This window comes from Aulonocara stuartgranti (genome assembly GCF_965226115.1).
Source record: "Aulonocara stuartgranti genome assembly, chromosome: 8".
Lineage (NCBI taxonomy): Eukaryota > Metazoa > Chordata > Actinopteri > Cichliformes > Cichlidae > Aulonocara > Aulonocara stuartgranti.
The window spans coordinates 18,840,447-18,866,598 of record NC_138959.1 but is presented as its reverse complement, the minus strand read 5'-3'; the positions used below and the strand labels follow the sequence as shown (position 1 = coordinate 18,866,598).

Genomic DNA, 26,152 nt, shown 5'->3' with positions numbered 1-26,152 from the left:
AACTGAAGAAGCTTCTCGGATGAGAGATGGTGAAACGTCTTCACAAAACTTAAAGAAGTTCTTTCCAAGCTCCTTAGACTACCATGACCTGAATGACTGAGAACCTGTATAGTCTTATTATTATGACAATCGTACCACTTTTTTCCAGTTTATTCATAATAACAGGCATTATAGAAATAAAATGTCACAAAACTTATGATTACTGCTTCTCAAAGTAGAGGTGAGGGAGGAAAAGTCTGGAGGCATTTTTGAACTTAAAGTTTTATAAGTGTGATTGCCTGATATTCATAAAACTAACAGTAAATTTCTCCGTTGTAAGCATGCGTGGTGGTATTTATCCTCTGGGCTGGGTGTGAAGAGATGGAAGAATCGAAGCGTGGAAGATGACAGATGTTGGTGGGTGGCACACTCAGGTCTCGTGGCAACTGACAGTACACATTCAGGCTTCAAAATGCAGGGAGAATTTCTGCCCTGAGAGTTGACAGCATGAATATGAATGAAAATATGCAGCTTATGAGGTTCTTCGACAAAGTGGAATGTTTAAAAAAAAAAACAGGACTCATTAATGAGTGGCAATATTTGAATTCAGACAATTTGTGGCCATCTGGGCCCAGATGTGAGCACTTCACGTGATGATTTCATTGAACACACCAGCCTTCTTATCATTATGTTTACATCTTACCGTGGTTTGTCCCTGGGCTCACATAAACACCAGCTGTTGTGCAACTTTTCTGCCCTTTGATTTTGAGCTGTGTTTATTTTAGGATTTAATTCAATTACATTGTATTAGACTTCCACAGTGCATGTAAGATGAATCTAAAAAGCTATTAAACAAACACAAATTGCAATCTGACTGTTAGAATGTGATGGATTGTGTTGTGTTTGGAGATCTGAGGGTGCCGTGCAGACTTAATAACTGATGATAGAGTGTGCAATGTTTTTAGCTTCGGGGTGAGCATGGATGATTAATTTTATGGCAACCTTTCAATTAGATTAAGTCTGATAGTGCCACTGAGGGAAGATCAGGAGGTAGAGTCGGATTAAAATCTAGATGGAAAGTCAAAGGGTCACTAGATTCATTATGTTTCATACTTCCTTAGAAGTTTGTGAGATATTTGATTCACGACATACTGTATAGGATATACCGAGACAGCATTGGATGCTTGCCTGCACCAAGGAAGCTAGTTGTGTATATGGGAAAATGCAGCACCAGCAGAAGCCCTCCAGCTTAACGATCCATCTGAGTGGGAGACAATACACTAACATAAATAAACAAGATTTTTCAGTATCATAAACCGAGATAAAAATACACAATGAAAAGCGCCTTAAGTGTTCGCAGCACCTCCACAAGAAGAAATGTGCTGCGGGTTTCTAAAACAAGGAGACAATTTCAGAGCTCTTCTAAAACGGGATCATCTCAGTTGCTATAGCAATGGTGGCAGACGACCACACACTGAGAATTTATGTCTGGCACAAACAAAATTTAGTAGCACACTGCAATCAAAGCACAAACCATACTCACAAATGGAAATATCCAAAAACATCTGACAAATTTAAGATAAAAGTGGTGGTTACGCTTTATATTATTGGGCGGAAACTCCACTTTGTCCTCTAGCACACAAACACATTTCCTTTTTTTTTTTTTCCTCACACACTTGACACATCTCTTCCTGCTTGTAGCTCTCTGTCTTCTCTGCACTCTGACATTCTTTTCCTCCGCTGTCCTTTTTCATCCTGCTGTGATCAGACACTATTTCCACATCATGTTTGAGTGTAGATCTGAGGGAGTGGGTATCATCCCTTCGCGCTCAACCCCTGCTGAGATCACTATCACAATCAGAGTTTTCCGACTTTCAAATCTACAGCTGCTTCTCCGGTGCGATGCCCGTGGCTGTTTTGCAAAATGCATCACGGGACGAAAGGAATAGGTAGCGGTCCAGCTGACAGTTTCAAAGTGAATCGTCTGTAAGGTGCAGAGGCAGGATGCTGAGGAGATACGGGAGGTTCAGCTCTGTACAGTGTGTTCCTCGTGGTGTTAAAATGAGAAGAAAACAATACTACTCTGCAGCCTTCAATATGGAAAACTAAAAAAACAGAATACCTCCCCTCATTGTTTACTATGCATTTAATATGCAGAGTGCTTCTCCTGTACTTGTTTGCAAACAGCTGAATTGAAGGAAATGGTGGCTTATGTAAAAATTTAACAGCTGAAGCAGAGAGTAATTATTCTTTGTACCTAAAGCCTCTGTCTGCACAATTGTTTATCTTTTTTGAAACCAAGCACTATAAGTCACTGTCCCATCTCAGCTGTCACGGGGTAAGAGGTAGTGCCGTGCAATACTCCAGATTTTGGTATGATCCAATACCAAGTAAATATAGGTATACCAATGCTTTAACCTATGAGGTTTACAGTAGGGTACAGCAGTAGAGGTGATGGGATCAATCCAAATATTGATAGTACACTTTTTCTACTCTCTAAGTTCAGTATGTAGGCCACTGAATTTTGTTAAATAAATTTTTTTGGGGGGGGGAAATAGAATAATATCGATAGAATCGATATTTGGATCAATCTGCTCACTTTGAGCGATAGATGGTACAACCTGGACAGGTCAGCAATCTAGTTGCATCCACCCACATGCAACTTTTAGGATTAACTTGTGCCGTGTTTTCTTTTTTTATGTTAAGCCATTCAGCTGCACCTGGTATACATGCTGCAAGTGCACCTGTCCAGCGCTTTGATTCAATGAAACTGCAAGGTTCTGCCAGCCTCTTTTTTTCTGAGAACCATTTCACGCTGTGATAACATAAAGCTGCCAACACTTTGAAATCTTGCCACGTCTGCTTGAGCGGTGTATAGAGGAGGTGAAACCTGGTAGTTAGTGGTTGAGATCCAGTATTCTGACACGAATCTGTGAATGGTCTCCTTGTCAGTCAGCCGCACAGGCCCCTCACGCTGAGGAAGCATAACCAAAGAGGATTTAACACTTGATCTCACAGAGACAGCTGCATCCAGGGAAGATCGCTTTCCTTTGTGAACTATCTACTGAAGGCTTAACATCCAGCCATCTCCAGCCCTGGGATTCAATTTAGTTTAGCTGGCAGTCTTTAAAAAGGCTACAGTTAAGGAATAATCTGGAAAGAAAAAAATGCTTTTGGTATTTAGCCTCTCAGATTGTTGTGGAGACAGCTAATAATGAAAAAGTGCATGTCCTCAGAAAGCCCGGCAGGTCGCTGTGAGGGATAATGTCCTGTCTTGTACATTACATTCTTCAACTTTGAGTCAGTTTGACTGTTGCAGGTAACACAATTACCACACCACCACTAGGGCGGCTGTAGCCTTTTACAGGTGGATAATAGGCCATCACAAAGGACAACCTTCCCCCTACTACACAGGCCCAGTGTGCCAAGGCTGACCTTTCCTTTTTCTTGCAGTGTCTGAAGTGATTAGCTTCGCTCTGTGGCAGATATGCCACCCCACTGTCTAAAGTCAGCCTGATAACAACTTGAGCCAACTCCTCCACTCTGACAACAGTTGAGATGCAGCATGGACGGCTGGTGGGCTGATAATGGTTCCCATCTTCATATTCTAACCGTCCTTGAACTCACTTGCTCTTTGAGGGCCGTAGATAGCTCCTATCTACAGATGTGTTAATTGAGCTTTTTCAGAATGAAGTCAGCATATTCAAGTAGTCTGGGGGCTCGCTGGCAAACCAGACGAAAGCCAGAGCCTTGGGAAATCACATGATTGTAGCTGACCTTCATCTAATGGTCTTGGGACAACACAAAACTGCGGTGAATAAGCTTTGCCTGCACTGACAGAAAAAAAAATCCCACAGTATTTTAAATTACCCTCAGAAATATCCAGCAGCCATTGCATGTGGTGCATAAATTTATTTCAACATATATTAACATTTTGTATATTCCTTTTTAAATTTTGTTAAAGACACAGTACATACAGTATTTACATGAGCTTCTACGATTTTTCAACAAAAAAACAAAAAACAGGCTAAGACGAAGGCTACTCTCTCTAGAGCTAAAATAAAACTCGATAGATTTTGACACCTCATCATTAAACTTGACAATTCCTGTCATAACAGTCCATGAGAAACAACAGTACACATTAGAACAATAGATAGCAGTTTGATGATGCTAATGGCTCTGATTTAAAACAAAGCAGCAGCTGCTCACATCTGAAATTCGCCCCAGTTTACGCACCGTAATGCCATGTTGAACTTTGCAATACACCTTACTCGGTGTTATGCTGTATTAAGTTAGACTACTACTTTACATTTCCTAATGCACACTGAAGGTCAGTCTAATCCCTGTCTTTTTCTTTTATGTAGATCCTACATAGAGTAAACAACAAGTTCTAAGGCAGAGCTAATTCACATTTCACTACCATCTACTCTAGGATTACCCTTTGATTAATTCTTTGAGGCAGCCAACATCTCAGTATACAGTACATCCTTCTGAGAGGCCTTGATATGGTCAACTCTACAGAACCACAAGTAAAGATGGAAAGAGACAAGGAAACTGATAGGGACCATCATCAGCTTTGATTATTTGCTGGAGGAAAATGTGTCATTCAGTACAATAAGTTAAGTCAGTGGTTCCCAACCCTGTTTCATATGACGTGATCCTATAGCCTCTGAAAAACACTTCAAATCCATAGCTTTCAAAATCAGTCCGCTTTTATATTTAAAGGTATTCACCTGAAATTACTGAAACTGGACAACTTTAGCTTGCTGTACGCTCAGCTAGTCAGTTAGGTATTTTGGCCATCCATTACTACTATCGTCGTACTTTAATCCTACATTTCAGTACATTCATTTGCTACTTGTTTACTACTTTTAGCAAAATGATTTAAATGCTATTATCTACCAGTTTCACAAATTATCCATTATGTTTAGGTAACAATTTTGTTGCTACTTTTAGCTAACAGATTCAACTGTGAATTATACTTTTATTATGCTATTCCAGTTGATACTCAGTGCTGTTATCTAACAATATAACTGCTAGTAACAATTTTAGCATTGACAGTTTAAAAAATTGGCACAGCTTCTAAAACCCTGCATTTTATCGGAACACCAGCAGGTGGCGCTAGCCGTGGCTGCAAAAAGGCTACCAGTCGTGTAGAAGTCTATTTACCTGCTGAGTTAAGGGACTCCATCATTTACTTTGGTTTATGCTGAACAAAAAATTAAGTCTGTTTTGTAAATCTTCCTCATACTATGTTTCAAAATGAAGATTAAGTTTGGCGTGAAATCAAAAACTCATTAGCTAGCGACCCGGCAATCACAAGTCGCATCTGTTACTTTGCAACCAAGATGACAGCAGCTCAACTCGAGGCTTCAAAAAGGACTTCAGCAACCAGGAGGTGATGTAGCAATAACCACATCCATCATACACAGTTTTTAGTAATTTTTTTTAGAAGGTACTTTTTTGTTGTAATCTTGCTAGCTGCTGTATTCATTAGCTAACTGATAAATTGTTATCCAATATACTTGGCAACATATTTTTGTCTTTTTTTAGTTCTCTTAACTAATAATTCATCCATTAGCTATTTAAACAATCTATTTTAATCATTTACTTTTCTATTTTTAGCTTATCTGGCCCAAGAACCACTGAGCTTATGTAATCCCCCAGGCCCTCCATAATTAACCAAAATTACTACTCCTCTTAAAGTATTGGTCAGGTTATAGTTAAACTTGTACACTGATGTGTTTTAACCCAAATTGTGCTCAAGACTAAATTAACAATTGTTGTTTGACAGTCACTTATCCAGTTTAGTAGGAATTGCGACTCCTCCTAGAGTAGTGGCCAGATTTTGTCCAGGATACGATTAATCGTGAGCCTCCTTGACTTTTCAGATTATTTTAATTCATAGTGTGTGAAACACAACCAGCAGATTAATTTAGTGCATGATTTGTGATGGGTCATGGGCCGGATGAGCTACTAGATCAATGATAATCTGGTGATAATTTATACATTCTGTTTGGTTGCCATTTACTTCTCAGTCCTCTTCAGCTTCTTCACCTAATATTTCTATGTACCCTGTGACTACCGCAGAAGTAGCCAGGGTTCATGAACTCAAGGTTGGGACTCACTGAGCTAAATCATTGTCATGAGGAGCTGTGGATGAGCACTTTTTTCTCTTTTCTTTTTTGTTCACTGGAGCTCAATTAGTCTTCGAGAAGCGGGCAGAAGCTATTAAACCTGAGGAGCGCTGGTACCGACAGTACAGGGACAGAGGTGATGAGCTGTCACAAGAGGAGTCGTTACATGAAACGAGAACACATTCGCACAAAGCTGAGGTGGACACACACACCTGACTGACATAAGAGTGAAGCAGTTCAAGCAGAGAGAAAAAAAAAAAGGTAATTAGCACGCAGTGAAGCGTAGAACACACTGCTCCGGTTAGATGCATTCCTAATAAGCAGTATCTCGATGGAAGCTGAAGCCGGGGCTCTGCTCCGGTCGGGAACAATCAACAGCTCGCTCATTGTTAATGGCTGAGACTTAGGTCATCCTTCCAGACAATGTTTAAGTAATAGAGGGGCTGCGGCGACATATACCGAGTAACAATTGCAAGGTGTCGACCTGCACAGGGGCTCTCGTTAGCCTTAACTGATCAAATTAAGACAGTCTGCTGCTGCAATTGACAAACAGGAAGCATAATGATTTTTTTTTATGCAGGGAATGTGTGTTGCCCGTGATTAGGCTGGGGTGAAAGGACATGGCAGGAATTAATTAATTTGTGTGTCTGGCCAGGGTTAAGACCCAGTCAAATTAAAACCCAAAACAGTCAAAGAAGAAAAACGAAAAAGGGGACCAGCAGCTGCTACGATGATAGAGAAAGTGATATTTCTACATAGCACATCTATTTTTTTAATGATAGACTCTACACTCTGTCATGTTTTGATGCTACATATGATGCATTGACCCCGGCAGTAACCGTAAAACCCTTTCCTGTTGTAGAAAATTAATACAGCTACATCATTGAACTACCTGATATTACGGTGCCCTCCTATCAAATTATGTACAATATCGACCTTTTCTCCAAGAGTTCATTTACAAAAAAATCTTGTGCTTTTTTTCCTGTTGTTGTATTCCTCCGAAACACACATACACGTCCAAAAACGCACACGGCTGGTAGAAAAGAAACAATAAAAAGCCTTTTCTCCTCCTCGCCTCCTGTGTTCCTCCTCCATTTTCACTCAGAAAATGCACAATCCCTGCATTCAGTTGCGTTTAATTGGAAATGAATCTCACTGAGAGCAGTTCAAGATGTGGCAGATGTGTCTTCCAGCCACTCAAAGGATTCACGTTAATAATAAAACAGGAAGTGACCCACTGAAGTGTCCTGAGCTGATGCCTTTTCGCTGAGAGTCTGCCTCTCAGTCTAGACACCTACATGAAAAGATGCTTCATACAGACTGCTACATTTTTTTTTTTTTCATTTTTATCTTTGTAAAACTTTATCTTGAAAACATCTATGAGTTTTATCCACTGGAAGTTTGCAGGAAGTCCGAGAAATGGCAGTTGAATGTAATTGCGTAGATTGCCTTCTGATAACAAGCTTCCGTCTGAAAAGGTCGCCTGTTCAGAAGAATTTGGGGGATCTCCTGGACATAAATAAACACTAAAGTAAAGAGACACGAAGTAAATCTAAATATAATATCATAAGCACCACCACAGTGTATGGGCAGGAGAGCACAAATGTTAGGGTGGCAATAATGAGCTGCCTTGAGGAGTGACAACAGACTCTTAAACACGGCTTCTCAGCTTGGGAAGCAGTCTTTGGTCACAAATCAAAAGCTGAATAGTATTGAATGTCAGTGATAAGCTGTCCCAGTGTGCATCACTGACTGATGATGTCCATTTCCACTGCTTGGGATTGGATCCTGAGCTTCTCTTTCATGTCTAAATTCTCCTTTTTCACTGGGCTCTCTGTGCTAGTTATTAACACCTCTTCACAGCTTGTTATTACTGTGAAAAGCCCTCTAGTCTCCAGTGCTAGCGCTAGTGTGATCACACACAGATTTCTATGGCCGTCGCCATCACCATCTGGCTTTTGTTCTTGTCTCTTCCCGGAGACTGGTGCTGTCCGGACTCCTCTCTGGGAGACAACGGGTCGGAGAGGACGCTCCTTTTGAGGGGAGCCGGGCGCAGGCAGGATGTTCCCGGAGGCGTGGAAGGCTCGGGGTGTCTGTGGGAGGAACGCGAAGAAGTGGACGTCGAAGAGGTGCAGCTGCCGGTGCACACTCCAGAGCTTGACCTCTCACTTCTCTTGGCTCGACAAGACGCTCTGCGCCTGAGCTCGCTGACCAGCTCGTACTTGACAAAACAGAAGACATCCTTGACGCCGCAGCGTTTTTCCGGCTCAGCGGCGAGCAGCCTCTGAAACATGCGCAGAGCATCGTCGGTGAAGCGGCGCCACTGAGACGGGTAAGTTCCCACGGGACACCCCGCTTTCTGCCAGCGTCGGAACTCCTCGTAGAAGGCGTCGGCGGGCATAGCTGCCTCCCAGGGGAAGTTGCCCGTCAGCATACAGAACACCAGCACGCCAAACGCCCACACATCCAGGCTGGTGGTCACCAAAAAACCCTCTGACCGGTTAGCGCGGCAAACCTCCGGAGCCGTGTAGGGGATGGTGCCACTCACCCGTTTCACACGGCAGCCCACACGTCGGGTCATACCAAAGTCAGCCAGCTTGATGCGGCGGCACTCGCGGTCAAACAGGAGCACGTTCTCGGGTTTGACGTCGCGGTGCACCAGGTTTTTACTGTGCATAAAGTCCAGGGCCAACCCCAGCTGCTGCATGCAGCGTTTGACCATTTCTTCTGGAAGACCCACCTAAGAGACACATACAGAAAAGAAAATCAGGCAACGTCGATTAATACAATCTGACGGGTACATTACATGGAGGAGGTGAGAGGTGACACAGAGAAAAGAGCCTTATGGTGAGAATACAGTACCAATAAAACATCGATGTTATATAAAGAAAAACTGAAACACGCAGAACCTCAGTTCTAAGTCCCGGTCCAGCCATTTTTAATGAGTCTTCAGAAGAACCTTGAAGTCGAGCATTCCCTGCACATCAGCCGGAATAGCACTAAAGGAAAGTGAAACGCTTTGCACAGAGAGGAAACCGGGACAAAGACGAGGCTCCTACCCCAAGAGAGCTTGTTAAAACTGCCGTGACTGAACATCATGACTGATTGGAGCAGCTCAGGCTGACTGTGAGGCCGGTGATTGGTGGAAGGATGAATGATGGCGTTACCTGTGGGGGTATGATGTCGAAAAGGTCCCCGGCGGGGGCATACTCTTGTCCAAACACGTAGCTGTCCTCCGTTTCAAAAAGCACGTCCAGGACTTTGATGATAAAAGGACTGCAGCTAAGTGAGCCTGTTAGGCTGTATTCCCGCAGGAAACTTTTCAGCTTTGTCTTGTTCTTGGTAACAAACTTCAGGGCCATTTTGGTGCCTAAATAAATAAATGAAAAAAACAAAATCACACATTAACACAGAGAGCACACAAACACAGTTAAGCTCTGGTGTACTAAACCTGTGTCTCACATAAGTACTGCCAACATTTTGCTGTCCAACACTGTCCATGTGTTACCCAAAAAGCACTTAATGTGAATTTGGAACTATTTCCCGATACTCTCGGCGACTAGAAAGATTTCTGACTACTCAACCCTTTCTTTGTGACAGCTGCTGTGTTCATTCATCATTTACGCAAACGGTGCACGGTGAATGAAACTCACCTCCGTCACACACATAACCAGCTGTTCACAATCACAGCTGGAGGATCTCGTTAATGCTCGCACAGCTCGATAAATCTCCGACACATTGTCATTCTGCTCCACGCCGCTTTAAACACTCCCTTATACTGCGCTTATACTGAGCCAACTCTCTAATCTTGGGTTTCTTACAACAAAAGATTAAAAACTAAACCTGAGAAATCCTCAACCAACCCTTCTAACTCTGCCAAAATTAATTCCCAGCAAAGTGCCTCGAGACTTTGCGGCGTGCTGATCAGCCTTAAGTGGTTATGCTCAACTGTGAGGCCCGCTGGCACACCGTAGATGCTGAGATTATAACAATCTGCTATCCTAAATTTCAGTTTTTACGCTTGATTAGTTTGGAGACGGGAATGGCGGCTGGAAGAGCTTTTGCACCAACTCACCCTGCGTCCTGTGCACCACCAGGTCCACCTTCCCGTAGGTGCCCTTCCCCAGCTCGCGGATGTGCTCGTACTGTTTGGCTACGTCTGCGGCTGATAGAGAAGTGATGGCCAGGGCCTGCATATCCTCCACAGGCACCCCTCCGCAGTAGCCCATTTTTGACGTAGGGGAGCCTCCGCCGCTGCCCACCCGCCCCGGTCCAGACGGAGAAAGAGACAGGCTCGCCTTGACGCTGTGGGGCAGACTGATGGGAGAGGAGAAATCCGATTAGAATCAGATTACTATGATGATGCCTAGCACTTTATACATGTGCTATACTGCACGTGTTTATCCTTCTTGAGTGTCACATCCATGCATTACCCATCTAGACCGCCCATCCCAGGGGATGGTTAAATCAGGAACGCCTTAATGGACCTTAATTTCCATACAATCAATGCAGGGAAGGCATCTACAGGGGGAAAACTTTCAGTAAATGTGTCGTACTTCCTGCTGTCTCTCTGGATCACTCTGTCCAGCTATCAAATGTGGCTGTACTCAGACAGCACTTACTGGCAGACAGCAATGGGAAAATCAATAACAACAGGTAGAAGGAAAAGGAAACATATCGAGAGGGCTGACAGCTTTAAGGTGTAAACATGCTGGTACGACATGCATGCCTATCTGAGACGGCTCTGAACTGATCGTCGTCCGTATAAGTAATTAGCTTCGCCTCGACAACACATCTTACTTTTGCGCCACAGTCGCCCTGAGCATTTCTGTCAAACTGCTCAAAGTGAGGAATAAATGACTGCAACGGCAAAGTTTTGGCCGCTTTTCAAAAGCGCTAAGTTTGAAATAGGTCAATGCGATCCTGCGAGAATTTAAAAAAATATAGGCGGTTTAATTGAGTGTTCAGACACACATCGCTGGTAACAAATTAAATATCAGGGATGAGTGGATGCACGCGTATTGGTTACAAGGTTGAGCGAATCAAAGGAAAGTGAAAGAAAACCGAAGCTATCAAATAAAGTACACAAAATTGAGCTTTTGGTGAAATGAAGCAGAACACCCTAATGATCCCATCCATTGTCTCAGTCTCTCCTCCCGACACACACAATCAAATTTAATCATCCAATCATGCACAGTGAGCACACACACACACGCACACAAACACTAGTAGGAACCAAATCAGCACAAACAATTTTTGCTGATGGCCTTTTTCATCCGTCATTCAAAGCCAGCTGCCTTGCTCTTTGTTCTTTTTTCCCCTGGAGCCTGGTTTCTCAGCGCCGCTGCTTTAAAACCAGGCTCAGAATAAAGAGCATCAACTCTGTGTTTCCATTAACATTTTGGTACACCTTTGGTGAGAAACAAAAAAAAAGGACTCTGACTTATTGCACAGTACTAGATGTTCAGCTGAAAATATGGCATGGGGTATATTTTCGAGGCATTTGGTTGGTGCTGCTCTTGTGGGTAGAATGTGATAAATATAGCTATTAGACAGTGAAGCCTAAAATAAGATACAGCCATTTGCAGCTTTGTGTTCTTGGCTCAACACCTTTTCTAAAAAGAAGAAGAAGGAAAAAAAAAACAAGACTGCAAATAGAACGAGTGCCCTGTGTACCCCATGTACTGTGCAGATAACACTTGTTTCTTGATTTTATCATAACCGTGGAGATGGTTATATAAGAAGCTATGAATATTGTAGCCATCTCGTGCTGAGCGTCCTCGCCGCATGTAGCCTTCAGCGAGTCGACGCACGAGGCGATGACTTCCAGATCAGAGTGCAGTCCGGGTTTGGTGATACACAACACAGAACATTTCCTCTGACCGCCCACCCCGCGTGGCCCCCACAGCCTTCGATCGGGGCTTGTTTACCGGCACCTTCCAGTCAGCTCCACAGGCCGAATGTGGAGCATTTCAGCATGGATCCATAATCGCGTTACTCAGCAGCTCCCACAAAGACATCTTCCCCCACCCTGCATTTCCCTTTGCAGTAGTGAATTAAGAGGCCTAAAAATGCGACGGTGGATGGTTGGAAGATGCCCCCCCAACTGCACCCTGCAGAGATGTTGTAAATGTGAACAACAGGAAAAAGGCAGTGCAGTGAAGGTGGAGGTGAGGTGTGGGGCTGTGTGTTTTTTTCCATGTGAGTGTTTGCACGCGAGTGTCTGGGAGGGGAGGCAGGTGTATCAGTCCCACAGTGACACTCTATTAAAGGCTCTTTGTGTTCCTACCTCTGAGAGGGAGCAGCTGTCAGCCTCAGCACGACTCAGCGTTTGTGCCCGACCTACTGATCTGCCCCGCCGCCCTCTGCTCCCTCCTCGTCCTCTCAGGCGGCCACAGACAAGGTAACGCGCACATGCTCCACATACAGATGAAGATTGGGCTCGAGACTAATTTGCATATCTGGGGATTTTTGGAGCCAGTCTTATTCATTTCAATCAAAATAAAACAGCTCCCTAGATTGGCTGCTTCTTCTCATATTTGTGTTTCCGTTTTGTGAGAGGCCTAAAAACAACTGCAAAAAACTAATGATTTTTTTTATGTATAAGAAAGAAACAATCTGTTTTCCAGATTTATTCTTATTCTGTTTGGGAGATAATGCACTATAACAAGCTGTTTCCCCTTCTTACTGTTTTACTTCATTATCACCACAGCGATGGACTGACATTTCGTGTTTCCTCATCCAAGCTTAAAAAGGGAGCTGTTCACCTTTTGTTCTAGCTGGAGACAAACATAGTTGAACCCTGTGACAGATGCTCCTAGCTTTTTCTTCCACTGTCAAATGCTCAGAGGGTGTAGCCCTAAAAGCCAGGGTTGGCACTGTTAGTCCATCTGTAGGCCCACTGCATCAGATTAGACTGAAGTCTCTCCTGTGTGCAATAATAGTGTACGGAGAATAAATCCTACTGGGGTGATCCTTTGATTTTAGCTTTTAGCTCTCATATAGTACCTTCAGTAGGTCTTAAATCTTACCAGTCATCCCAAAGGAAGTGCAGCTAGCTAACATTACAGCTCAGCTAAGGTGTCACACACAGGTAGATGCAGGCAATTTTTTTTTTCTTGGAGTATCCAAGTCGCAGCTCCTGACATTGATAAACACTGCTGGAGAGCTTTTCAAATATATTTTATGGCACTTTGAGCACCGTCACACAAGCAGGAAAGCAGACATCTCTACTCAGACGGAGTGACAAATTTCATATTAGGTTAAATCCCTGAAAAACTGAACTCCATCCTCTGCCTGCGTTTGTGTTTAGTGTCACCGTGCACACAGAGTACGCCAGCAGGTCAACAGGGCAAACGTTCTGTTCGTGTTGATCTGAGCATTTCAGCGTTTGCTTCTTCAAGTGCAGCTTCACAGAGATGTCTGGAGACTCTTAACGGAGCGATTTGTCCTCCAAAGATAAACTGTAATAATGTCAACAATTCATTACCATAAGAAATCAGAGCTCGGAAGCAGACAAATCCTATCTGTCACATTAACATGGGGCTCATTAGGGAGAATTATTGTGTATTCAGTGAGCTACTGGATCTCCTGGTGTGATGAGTGTGAACGGCACAGCTGCAATGAACTGTGGCCTGACTTTGATCAGGACATGAAGACTTTATGAAGGTACGATTCAGATATAAATCGATATAACTAAACATAATAGATTATATATAATAATAATAATATTTTTTAAGATGAAAATGTATTAATCAATCTCCAATTAATATGTTAATGTGCATAAAGCGTATATATTATGGAAAGCGGAAACAAATCCAGCAGCTTTACACACACACACACGCACACACACACACAGAGTTTGTGCTTTTAAGTCCGTCCCTGCTTCCTCCCTCCTCTCCTTCATCTCTTTTGTCTATTGCTGAAAATGTAAACAAGGGGCTAATGAAAGAAATAAATAGATTGCAGCTTTACCTCTCTGTGTTACTAATGGACTAGTTGCTTGGCTCTCGGCAGAAGAGTCATTATGGGTGAGGACTGATCTCTTGTGTCCAATTTACTGTCAAAATGCCCAACGTGCCTCGCCTGTGGGTCAAAGTGAAACCAGCGAGTGAAACGCGACGTGACTAATGCTGTCTGTCTGGGAAAAAAAGCAACTGCACGCAGCGAACAACATGTACAGTATCTGTTGGTCTGTCTGTCTGCATTTCCTTCCTTCTTGTCTCGCTATAGGTGGGCAGAATAAAAACACTGATCATTCAATCTAAACTAAATGGCTTCCTCCTGACAGCCACTTGCAGGGAGGACACTCTGTTCTTTGCCCAGACTTTTTAAAAAAAGAAGCTGAATCTCCTTCGTCAGCAAAACAAAACTTCATGCCCAGTGAGTTGGTGGGTTTAGTGCCTCCGTCCTGCTGTGCTGTGATAGGTGAACCAGTATCCACAGACTGCAGACGCTCACTTTGACAAATCACCTGCTCTCAGCCCTGCACAGCTGCCCATATGGACGAACCCCTGCTGGGACCGAGCCTGCCGTAACCTGCTCCTGGCTTGCCTCGCTTCTGCCCTCTTTCCCCCATCATCCCTCCCTCCCTCTGCTGTATGTCACACAGCCTGGAACAAAAGCTGCCTCCTGCTGGAAAGACCAAAGACTCTGTATGGGATAACCCAAGGTTAAACCTTCCCTAACAAGGACTGAGAGCGGTGGTTAGCTGTGAGGGGTAACACTGCAAAGGACATGTCGTTCAAAGACGACAACCAAGGCCTATCTGTGACATAAAAGGGCAAAAAATATGAAAAAAAAACAACCTTAAGAATAGCAGCTATCATTATTGTAGTTTACGATTAAGGTCTGAGGTATAAGAACTTGTAAACATCTGATTATAAACGCCAATCAAAAATCAACGTCACCCTCGCTGTGATGTCTGTCAGCGGTGCAATAAGCTGCCTATGGGAGAAGCTGTAAGCTACCCTCACTCTCTTACAGCCTCACAATCCAGTAACCTAAAGTGATGAGAATGAGAGAGAGATGGTGTGGAAATCCAGTGAGAGAACTGAAGCATTGCCTCCTCAGTAACCACACAGCTCGTGTCCCTGTGATGTCACAAAGATGGGGGAATGTGACTTTAATTTGAGCTTGGTAAAATGGGGTTTAAACGGGGGTGTAGATAAATGATGTAACAGCTCCGTTAAGGAGCATGTTGCTTTTTTTTTCTCCCCCAACCCTGAAAAAAAACAACCTCTACTTCAAGGCAAGCTAACAGTATATGGTGCTTTGTTATCTTGCACAAACACAATAGCCTCTAAGCACAATTACTAATGCTGATTGCTCAGGCTGCATTCACTAACTCTGCTTTATCTCTCTCTAAATACATCGGTGACAGATTATTCGTTTAAATCTGAAGCTGAAGACAAGAACAGACACAATTCAAGAATTGACTGACCAGTTACTAGAATAACGCCATATTAACGCAAACTGAAAAAAGGCCTTAAATAACAGAGTCTATACAGTGTTATTCGCACAGGACGAAGAAGGAAAAGAAGCCAACAGAGAAAACACAAGCACATGTGTCACAATATGTACACTAATTGGGTGTCATTAGATGGTCTAGGATGTAATCTGCACGTAATTGTTTTGTTTGTGTATTGTTTATACCCAGCAGGGGCCAGACATCTGAGCAAGGGGAGTAAAGAGCTTCGTGTCTTCTATGCATTTTAATTGACAAACCATTTGCATTCTTTGTGTCCTCTGGGCAGCCATGTTTTACCGTGACAGCCACTGCACAGGCAAACCATGCCTGCTTAAATGGGATCTTTTGATAAAGAGATCTAAATCGGGCAAAACTTTGTTAAAGACGGCGTATTAGTCACGTGCACGTGGGTGTCAATGGGCGGAGATGGGTTTAGTAGGAGCTGGAGCTGGTTATTGCCCATTATAGCCTACTGTAGCTATCTGTGGAAGCTGGAGAAGTTCTGCAGGGTTTGTTTGGAACATTTTGGGTAACTTCACGCTGCTTTTTCTGTCATAAACAGTTAAGAATTTCAGCTGAAAGCGTAGAGCCCAACTTTAAGATCACATCATCTCTGGGGTGTTTTGTTTTCACACCGTTCAGGTCAATAATGTGCGTCTCCTACTTCACCAGAAAAAATTTAATAAATCTGCCAAAGCAGAAAGAAATGTCAGCCACTGCAGCTCCTTTATATACAACCGTTGGCTGCTGTTGTGTTTCAGTTAGAGTCCATTACCAGCCTCCAGCTTGTGCTTTTTATGGGATTTTCAAGTCAGCTTCTCATTTAAATGCATTAGACAGCATTAGGGATGAGATATCACCTGTCTGCTCTGGACAAAGTCTGAAAGGGCTATTAAAGACCAGGATGCCCTCACATCCACAGTGCGGACTGAATAACAAAAACAAGGAGGGGGGGGGGGGGGGGGGGTGATATATGCAGGTATCACAAATAATGTGGATGAAAACACAGATCGGGTCTTTTCTCAACCATTAATACCAGTTAGAATGACTCATAGCCTGGTGGTGGGGAAAAGATAAAGCTGCTGTGCTGTATAATAAGTGCTGACACCGGGATATTTTTATGTGCTCCTGTATTATTCATGCACGGATATGTTGTGAGTGGGTCAAAGTTGAAAGTCGCTCAGAGTGGGGAGCACCAGATTTTAATTGCAAGAGCGTTTTATTACATTTAAAGTATCGCAAATAAAAATTGGGACACTAAAAGGAAAAATAAAGATTTTCTACTTCAGCTGTTTCTTTCCTTCCTCTCTCATTTGCAGTGTCATGCATCATGCAGGCTGACCCGGTTTCAGGCACCTCGGGGTGCATGTGAGGTGTTACTCACTCACCTGCTGGCGACCTGTCTCTCTCCTCCATGGTCCTGCATCCGCTCGGCGAGCAGAGCCTCTGCGCTCTGCTCTGCTCAGCGCCGATCCGTTTGATCCGGTTCTCCTCGTTATTATCGATCACTCAGAAACGCCACAGAGTTCTTAAAAAACAACAACAACAAAAAACACCTTAAAGCCTTCGCAGTTTCACAGCGGGCAGCCTGCTGCCCCCCTGTTTTCTGGAGATGCTCTTCAGTTTGAGACTTTCTTTGGAGGCGGGTGGAATCAAAGCAGCATCTGATGCTCAGTGCTGAGATGGGGACACATGCTGGGATCCCTCCTCTGTGCGCCCACCATCTGAACCTGCCGTGCAGCGGGAGGATGAGGACGAGGAGAAGGATGAGGAGGGTGCGTGTTTATCTTTCGCTCCTCCAGCGGTCCGCATGACCCAGTTCAGCACCACACACACATACACACTCAGAGGCGAACCCATTCATTCGCATCCACGCAGGAACCTCAGCGCAGCTCCGCTCTGCACGCACGGACGCGTTTGCGTGTTTCCTGCGCTCCTCTCTGAACTCAGCCCAGCGGCCCCGCTGTTACTGACGGCCGGTCAGTCCGTACTGTCTTTCGCTCTAGAGTTGGACAGTGGGTGTAGGGGAGGGGAGGGGGTGTCTCAGATGTTTCTCCTGTGCAGGTCCTACCAGTCAGTTTCTTCATTGTTCGCCGTCTCCACCCCTCCGGCAAACTAATACGCTCACGTGTCCTAGGTCCTAGCGCCGGACGCGTCCACCCAACGAGCCTAAAATGCCTCCAGGGGCTTCTTTAACTTTTGATTCATGCTTTGAACGAGCAGGCTTCTCCGCTCTTGCGTAATTCAACAGCTTATGCCCCCAATTGCGTGTACTTCACACGGTGACTTTGCCAACTGTCCTTATTAGGTAACAGCGAGGCAAGACTTTCGATTAATTCACTGCCCGGCAGCTCCCCCTTTACTGTACATGTTAATCAACAGGCCTCCCGCCACACTTGTTTGCCAACCACAACAGATTGGACTGAGGAAAACGCCGTGATGTAATGGCTGGGTTTGTTTGGAGAATGCAATGCTTTCACACGTTTATGATTTTTTAGTGACATCCACTATTGATCCATGGGGTTTAATAAGATGTTGGTCCACCTTTGGCTTTCCACAAGGTTTAGGAGTGTGTTTATTGGAACTTTTGACCACTCTTCCACAAATGCATTTGTGAGGTCAGGCACTGATCTTGGATGCGAAGGCCTGCCTCACAGTCTCCACTCCGATTCACCCCAAAGGTGTTCTCTCAGGTTTAGGTCAAGACTCTCAAGTCAAGTTCTTCCAAACCAAATTAGCTCATCCATGTCTTTGTGGACCTTGCTTTGGGCACTGGTGCGTAGTCATGTTGGAACATGAAGGGGCCATCGGCAAACTGTTCCCGCAAAGTTGGGAGCTTGAAATTGTCCAAAAGTTCTTGATATGCGGAGGCATTAAGAGTTCCTTTCGCTGGAATGAAGGGGCTGAGCCCAACCTCTAAAAAACAACCCGACACCAAACTTTACACATGACACAGTGCAGTCAGAAAACTGCCATTCTATTGGCAACTGCCAAACCTAGACTCATCCATCGGATTGGCAGACAGGAAAGTGTTATTCATCACTCCATAGAACACATCGTCACCGCTCCAGAGTCCAGTGGTCATGTACTTTGCCACACTTCAACCAACACTTTGCATTGGTGATGTAAGGTTTTCATGCAGCTGCTTGGCCATGGAAACATATTCCATGAAGCTCTCTATGTGCTGTTCTTAATCTAATCTGAAGGCCACATGAAGTTTGGAGGTCTGTAGCCAAAGACTGCAGAAAGTTGTTGACCTCTGGGCATTATGTCCCTCAGCACACCGTGGCTGAGTTACTGTCATTCCCAATCACTTCCACTTGAGTGTATCCTTCTCTCATCCTCCCCCTCTTCTCACGAAGCTTCTCCTTCAACCTCAGTTCTCACCTCCTCAGCAAAGAGAAGCAGAGAAGACATCTGCACTGAAGAGGTAAGTGCAAAGAGGTGCAAGGTAAGTGATGACACGTTCTGTGGCCCTTCAACATCATCAGGTTCTTTTGGTCTCAGACGCCTCTGGGACAGGCCTTTTAACCTTTCACTTGATGACAGTGACCCTGACTAGGTGATGTTAGAACTTGTTCTTAAACTTTAAAAGTTTAAGTTGGCCTTTGCGTCTTGCAGTGTTTGTAAGACACTTTCTTGCTTTGAGGACAGCTTCTTGTAAATATCCTTTACTTTTTAATTAACTTTGTAATGTTTAAGTTAAGCCTTTGTGTCTTGTGATGTTTGTAACACAGCTAACTAAGAATATCTGACTTTTAAAGAATATTAACTAACACATGTGAAATGTATTGTTTTTTTCTTAATATGTGACATTGCCTGTGTGACTGTAAGGTAGTGTTTTAGGTGTTGTTACTTCTATTTTTGTTAATATCACAGGTAACTGTTTAAATGACTTACATATTTTTTCTCACGCTCTAGCTCACCATGCAGGACAAAGGTAAGTCCGTACTTAATGTCAACACAAATAAGTAGAAATGGTTTAAAAATGATGTCGTGAACTGACTGTAGTCTCTTGTTTTTACATAAGATATAGCCTGTGGCTAAGGGATCACAGGTAAGGTGAAAACACATAACAGAAGAAAAGTAAATTGAACAAATCAGTGATCTGTGAATTCATCCTTTTCTCTTTGTCTTTTTGTCTTCAGGTGCTTTACGCTTGTCCTCTCCCAGCATTCCAGACGGCGCTAACACAGAGAGATGCTCCACCCAGAAGACAGCCTTACCCCAACCCGATGAGAAGGATGGATGACCAAGTGACAAACTGGAGAGTGGTGCTGTGTTAAGTTATCACCTCATATTGGCTACAAACTGTCTTGAAGACTAAATGCTTCCAATAGCTGGTATAAATCATCGCCCTACAGTACTGTAGGTCTAAGTTTATTTATAGTTATTGTGTATATATGTTGAGTTTAAAATAGCATTTTAACAACATGCTGCAGCTACCTACTATGGAAATGCTGTTTTGTGTTAAAATTAAGTCTTTCTTGTGTTATTGCTTTGCAGGGCAGCTGAGAGTGGACAGAGTCATACCTGACTGGCCACAGCACCACTCCTCTTCACCCAGGGTGAGGAGGGTCCTGACTCCGCCTGCACAGAGGGAGTTGTGAACATGCACTTCTGTGTCGGTGGGTTTAGGAGCCTCCTCAAACACACACGGATAAAGACTGTCACTGGAAGATGTCTCCATTGCATCAGCAGGACAGGACGTAAGCATTTGTATAATGTTACAGTTTGTGATGTTTTATACATGTTTTTATTGCTTCATTTCAAACTAGGAGATATAAAATAAACCAGTTTTCATAATAGTTTCTGTCTCTTTAGTTGTTTTCTTAAAGCGATCCATTCTTTCACAAATGTTTGTAGAAGCAGTCTGCACGTCTAGGTGTTTGGTTTTATACATCCTCTTGTTTTTATACGTGGAAGTGATTGGACTGCTAATTTATATCAGACCAGCAAACTGTGCTCCTTATACTTTTCCTTATTTTCCCTTTTCACCCAGCATCGAAATAACAAAGAGAGGCAAGTTAGACTCAGATTACATATTGACAGTGAAAAATAAGCTGTTATGGCAGCTAAGGTTTTAGGAAAAAGAAGAATGACTCGTATAAAAAGGGGCAGCACAGGGGAATGTGATCTTTAGTTTCCTGAAAGTGAAAAAATCTGACCCATGTTGTTTTAATCCTTGTTGGGGAAGTGCTGGGTATTGAATAGCTGCATCTTCAGCAGCTCTCGGAGGCATTCAGGTGTCTCACAGTGCGCTGCACCATTAGGCCAACAGGCAGCGAGGCGAAGACTTTCCTCGGGGTTATCGTGGGAACGGAGCTGTCATAAATCATCGTGAAGGTCAAGAACTGTGCGCCGACAGCAGAGAGCATGAAGGGTCAAATACACTGAGGACACAAACACACACACCTCCAAGCTGTGAACAACTAGGGCTGCTACTCCTCTCCTCCCCTCCTCACTCCTTTTTTTTTCCAGGCACAAAACTCACGTCCCAGTTTTCACTTTTTTGTGTGTCACCTAAAGTTTTCCGCCTCTTGAAAGATGATGGCCTTGTTTTTTTTTTTCCATGTTCTCAAATTCATCTTCATGTAGTGTTTACTGCATTACTTTGTATCCTAGCTTCACTTCGAACCGCAGTGTCCTAAGAGGAATTTACACAAGGCCTCAAGAACCAGAAAAGCCTTCTTCCACCCACAGTCCAAAGACAGTTGGTTAGGTTAACTGGTGATTCTAAACTGATCATAGGTGTGGCCGCAAATGGGTTTTTTTTTTGCCTCTCTCTGTCTCTCTGTCCAGGATGTACTCTCTCACCCAACAGCTAGAATAGGCTCCAGCCCCCCGTGACCCATATTGGGTAATTGGATCAGCCAAGAAGAAGGAAAAGTACAAAAGCAGAAAGTTCCCTCAGAGATGGGACAAACCCTTCTGTTTCCACATTAATATGAAGACTAGTTAGCGACCTTAACAACCCTTTCCATCAACTAAATATCTGGGAACTGTTGCAACATTTGCTTTGAGTGGTAAAAAAGTATTTTAAAGAAGAAGATTTTCTTATTTAATGTCATACCCTATTAAAACGTTAGATGCTCATATATAAAAAATGGACGTTTCAAACAGTGACATCAGCATATGTCTTCTTAGGCAAAAGCACAGGTTTTAGACTCCTGCAAACATGTAATTTCAGATCTTTTTTTTCTACTTTTGGTCCTGTGTGATGTCAAAGAAGTACAGCTGTTTGTGAGGAGCAGCCAATCAGAAGAAAGCTGGCTTAAAGGGAGTGTGGCCTTAAAATAAGAGAAACCAAAGTGAGTAGCTGAAGACAGAAGACAAACTACTTTTTGGCTTCGTGTAGGTTAAAAGGGGATTATTTTGAACTGTGGAAAACCAAAACGTGTGGAAACTTGACCTTTAAATAAATACTGGAGAAAAGTACCCTGCTGAATTGAAACTTAGGCTGGTGGATTCTTGCTGTCTACTGACTCTTATTCCTTATATTCCCACTTTATGACATTTCCCCAGTCTTTTATTTTGTCATTAGAAAGTACTATTTTATTTTTAAGCGAAATAAAAGCGATCAATGTTGACTATTGATGCGTTCACAGACATTAAGAAAATTTTAATGTCATAATCAAAGTGACACAAACCAGACTGTCCAAGTTTCAAGCTGTTTCCTTGTCTCAGAAACTACATTTCCCACATTGCAATGGGCCCGTCACAGGGCGATGACGCAAAATTTACGCGCGTGTAACCTTGTCTTCCTACTCAGTAGTGTTTCTAAATCAGGCGTGGATACGTTAGTTCGTTTTTGATTGTTTTTTTTAATTCCGAAGTTATGAGCAGATATATTTTACCCGTGTCTGTCTTTGGAACAGTGTTTGGATGCGCTGTTTTACTGAAGTGAGTAACTAATCATCATCATGAGTACACTGCGATGTTTCTGGGTGCTTAATTTACACTGGAAATGTGTCATTTCTCAAGTGCATTCAATTCAGTGACAGAGAGTCGTCATACTGGGTATTGTCACGTTATTTAGTAGTTTTTGGAGTAACTGAAAGGGAAACACTTCACTCTTACACAACCCCACAAGGTACAGCCTTCTTGGCTAAATGGTATAGCTGAATAGAGCAGATTTTACAGATTCAAAAGGTGTTAATGAAATTCTGTTCGCACATTAAAGAGCGTGAAGGCAGGGTGATTTTTGATTTTCTGCCTTACTTAGTCAGAACAAAAACAAGAACATTTTGGGTAGTGCTGTGCAATACTTTTAACCTATAAAGGAAGCTTATTATAAGCAATTTATTTATCCAACACAATTCATCGGGCTATATGCTGAACTTAGAGCGGGCAATACAATATCAAGTCGATACCGGATCAGGTTTTTTTCTGGTAATGTGATGAAACACAAATAAAACCGGCAGAATGAACATTTCAGACACTGTGTTAATGCAGGCTCCCTTCTCAGACTGACACACTGTAAAGCCTCTCTGATTTCATTTCATTAACCTAACCCATGCATGTGTTTGGACTGTGGGAGGAAGCCGGAGAGCTTGCAAACTCCCCATTTGAACCCAGGACCTTCTCACTGTGATGAACGTCCTGTTAAATAAGTACGAAGCACTTTACAGGCAATAATCCTGTGTGGTGGCATGTTCTCCCTGGGTACCCTGCCCTCCCACGACCCTGACTTGCCCAGTGGTTAAGAAAATCGATGGCTGGATAGAAAAACAACAGTAATGCTGAGTTATAAAAGCAGCTATGTAGATTAGCTGCTGCAGGCCAATTAAGCTGTGAACTGAGATCTGAGGGTGGTTATGTAATGTTCACAGGTGTGACGACCTCTGGTTGTTTGCTCGAGTGAAATAAATCTTGCCGCTCTTCTCATATCTTACTTTCTGCATGCCCTCGCCTCCTCTCCTTGTGTTTTAGGCTTACGATGTTGATTTATTCGCCTGAACTGAAGAAAAACCCACTTTAGGTCAAGTCTTGTTGTTTTTAAACGTGGCGTATCAATAAAATTGACTTGACCTAACCTCCCACCTGAGATGCAAGCAGAGCAGGCGAGAAAGGAGTCAGGGCCTTTAACAAACTTAGATGTTGCTTCAGAGCTGTCATTCTAAAGCAGTCCCAGCATAATGTGAGATTCACCCGAATCATCTGCTCACTGTTTTGCTGATGCTGCCAGATGAGTTTGCAGAAAGTTTTGACACTCAGTGATCTGTGTGTCATGCTCACGGCTTCTTTTTGCTCCTTCTCGAGGTACATTTAAAGAACTGAGACATCCTTCAGGAGGGTGAGTGGCAGTCTCCAGTGTTTGAATAAGATACCAATAAACCTTTGTTTAATTATTTTCATAGAGACCGTATGACTGGAGGCCGGTGTCCTAGTAAGGCTACCATTAATGAAAAGACTGTGGTTATAACAGGAGCTAACACAGGCATTGGAAAAGAGACTGCCCGAGAACTGGCTAGAAGAGGTATGGAGAACCTGATTCCCCTCTGATTTGGTGCAAAAAGGTGCAACTACTTCTCTCTCACTGACACACCTTGCCTTTTTAAAAAAATAAAAAAATAAAAAAATTCTCAACATCATCAGGTGGTCGGATTATTATGGGATGTCGCGATATGGAGAAGTGTGAAGCAGCTGCAAAGGAAATTCGGGGGAAAACCCTGAATCCTCACATTTATGCACGTCGCCTCGACCTGGCCTCCATGAAGTCAATCCGAGAGTTTGCAGAGAGGATCAAACAAGGTGATGAACCCAGAACAGTTCAGTTTAAGGTACGGGAGTAAAGCCTGCTTCTGTAACACTGTTTCTACTGTAGAGGAGCCGCATGTGGACATACTGATAAACAATGCTGGGGTCATGAGGTGTCCACAGTGGAAGACAGAGGACGGCTTTGACATGCAGTTTGGAGTGAATCACTTAGGTACACACTAACCTCTAAAAATCACAAGCTAGACTGACTATGCATTCCAGTGAAATTTCCCTTCGTCCGTCACGAGCTGATTCTGAGTTTGTCTCCCACCAGGCCACTTCTTACTGACGAATCTTCTGCTGGATAAGTTGAAAGAGTCCGCCCCCAGCAGAGTGATCAACCTGGCCTCTCTCGCCCACATTGTTGGAAAGCTTGACTTTGAGGACTTGAACTGGGAGAAAAAGAAGTTTGATACCAAGCAGGCGTACTGTCAGAGCAAGCTTGCCAATGTTCTGTTCACCAGAGAGCTCGCCAAGCGATTACAAGGCAAGTCTACTGGCTGCTGTATATGTGGGCATGTGTGGGAGAGAGTACGGCCTGTGTTCTTGTTTGTAATTGGCCAGTGGACACGTATATGTGCGGTATGTATTTTTAAACAATGCTGTGTGCAACAGGCACAGGAGTCACAGTGAATGCGGTGCACCCGGGAGTTGTTGCCACGGAGCTCGGGAGGCACACTGGCCTTCACCAATCACAGTTCTCGAGCTCTCTGCTCAGTGAGTATCCCGTTTCCTTACTGGATCCCGAATCAATAAAAGCTCACCACACTGTGTAGACGCTAACACATCGGGAGAGGAACTGTTCTTTTTTTCTTATTAATTGGGGGGGAAATTTAAAATAACGTAACACACATCTAAAATAAGTTCTATTTAATTTTAGTTGCATAGCTCAACACTGTGACAAATGAATTTTAACTGTAACTCATGTTACCGCTCAAAGTCATGTAGTTTTTAATAGCACAATTACAGACAGTGTAAAACATGGTTGTAGCTTCTGGGTTGGAAAAATAAAGCTGATGCAGAAAGCTGATGCAATCTGTCTGAACACCACCAGATGGCGATAGATGTAGTTGCAAAAAGACATCTGAGGGAAATCTGCTTTCTGTCTTCACCTATGTAAATGCTTTCCTGCTAAATTCATGGGTTTAGTTATACTGAATACAAACTTAAATCTATTTTGTAAACGTTGGTCATGCCATGTTTCAAAAAGTAGGATTATCTGTGGTATTTTCCACTCGCTTATTGACTAACGACATATTCATCATAAGCTGTTACCCAAAATGGGACTTTTGGATGTCACAGTAGCTACGTTCATCCTTTATACTGTTTAAAACTAAAATGCAGGTGCTGCACATTTATTTCTCTGGTTCTCGACTTACAGTGCTGTGCAAAAGTCTTGAGCCACTTCCCATTTCTTTATATTTTGCTTTCAATGAGCCAGACTTGCTCTTTTATTATGGTGGTCTTGAGAAATACTTCCCCAGGATTTCTAAAAGACTTCTTTGAACACAGAAAAGTGCCATCAGATTTCAATCCACCACGCAATACCATCTGGAAAACATCTGAGTGGTAATGGCTTTGTTTTTCAGCACAACAATGATCCTGAACACACTGCCAATGCAGTAAAAGCATAGCTGGATAGAAAAACACACAGGGGAACACAATCGGTCATGGATTGGCCTCAGCAGAGCCCGGACCTCGACGTTATTGAGCTAGTGTGGGATCATCTTGACAGAGAACAGAACAAAAGCAGCCAACATCCAAGAAAATTATTTTTGCAGGTGTTTCAATAAGTCGCTGCACATAT

General features: G+C 43.3%; 2 protein-coding genes across 4 annotated transcripts in view; one reads left to right on the top strand and one right to left on the bottom strand.

Moving 5' to 3' along the window:
* Positions 1 to 4,268: 4,268 nt before the first annotated feature.
* sbk1 (SH3 domain binding kinase 1) lies at positions 4,269 to 17,728 on the bottom strand. 2 transcript variants are annotated; one of them, XM_082545063.1, is made up of 4 exons: positions 16,974 to 17,728; positions 10,192 to 10,433; positions 9,284 to 9,486; positions 4,269 to 8,856 (listed from the first exon to the last, which is right to left on the bottom strand). In XM_082545063.1, the coding sequence occupies exons 1-4, from the start codon at positions 17,009 to 17,011 to the stop codon at positions 8,032 to 8,034; spliced, it is 1,308 nt and encodes a 435-aa protein (XP_082401189.1). In that variant the 5' UTR covers positions 17,012 to 17,728; the 3' UTR covers positions 4,269 to 8,031. The 2 variants fall into 2 exon arrangements, with proteins under 2 accessions (XP_082401189.1, XP_082401190.1); XM_082545064.1 differs by lacking the exon at positions 16,974 to 17,728 and adding an exon at positions 14,091 to 14,788.
* Positions 17,729 to 22,287: 4,559 nt separating this feature from the next.
* Positions 22,288 to 26,152, top strand: part of LOC309712505 (retinol dehydrogenase 13-like) — a 5,495-nt gene continuing 1,630 nt past the window's right edge. The window contains exons 1-7 of one of the 2 annotated variants that reach the window (XM_082543330.1): positions 22,288 to 22,488; positions 23,848 to 23,881; positions 24,014 to 24,064; positions 24,184 to 24,339; positions 24,413 to 24,517; positions 24,620 to 24,832; positions 24,961 to 25,062. In XM_082543330.1, the coding sequence (XP_082399456.1) occupies positions 24,198 to 24,339; positions 24,413 to 24,517; positions 24,620 to 24,832; positions 24,961 to 25,062 (562 nt within the window). In that variant the 5' untranslated portion in view covers positions 22,288 to 22,488; positions 23,848 to 23,881; positions 24,014 to 24,064; positions 24,184 to 24,197. Of the gene's footprint in view, positions 22,489 to 23,847; positions 23,882 to 23,945; positions 24,065 to 24,183; positions 24,340 to 24,412; positions 24,518 to 24,619; positions 24,833 to 24,960; positions 25,063 to 26,152 lie in introns of both variants that reach the window. The other variant, XM_082543329.1, reaches the window with a different exon arrangement.

Excerpts from the sequence above, each read along its gene's own strand:
- sbk1 (XM_082545063.1), bottom strand. The coding sequence starts at position 17,011 with ATGCAGGACCATGGAGGAGAGAGACAGGTCGCCAGCAG. Across the intron at positions 9,487-10,191 it reads GGTGGTGCACAGGACGCAGG|GCACCAAAATGGCCCTGAAG; the intron begins GTGAGTTGGTGC and ends TTATTTATTTAG. Across the intron at positions 8,857-9,283 it reads TCGACATCATACCCCCACAG|GTGGGTCTTCCAGAAGAAAT; the intron begins GTAACGCCATCA and ends TGTGTCTCTTAG.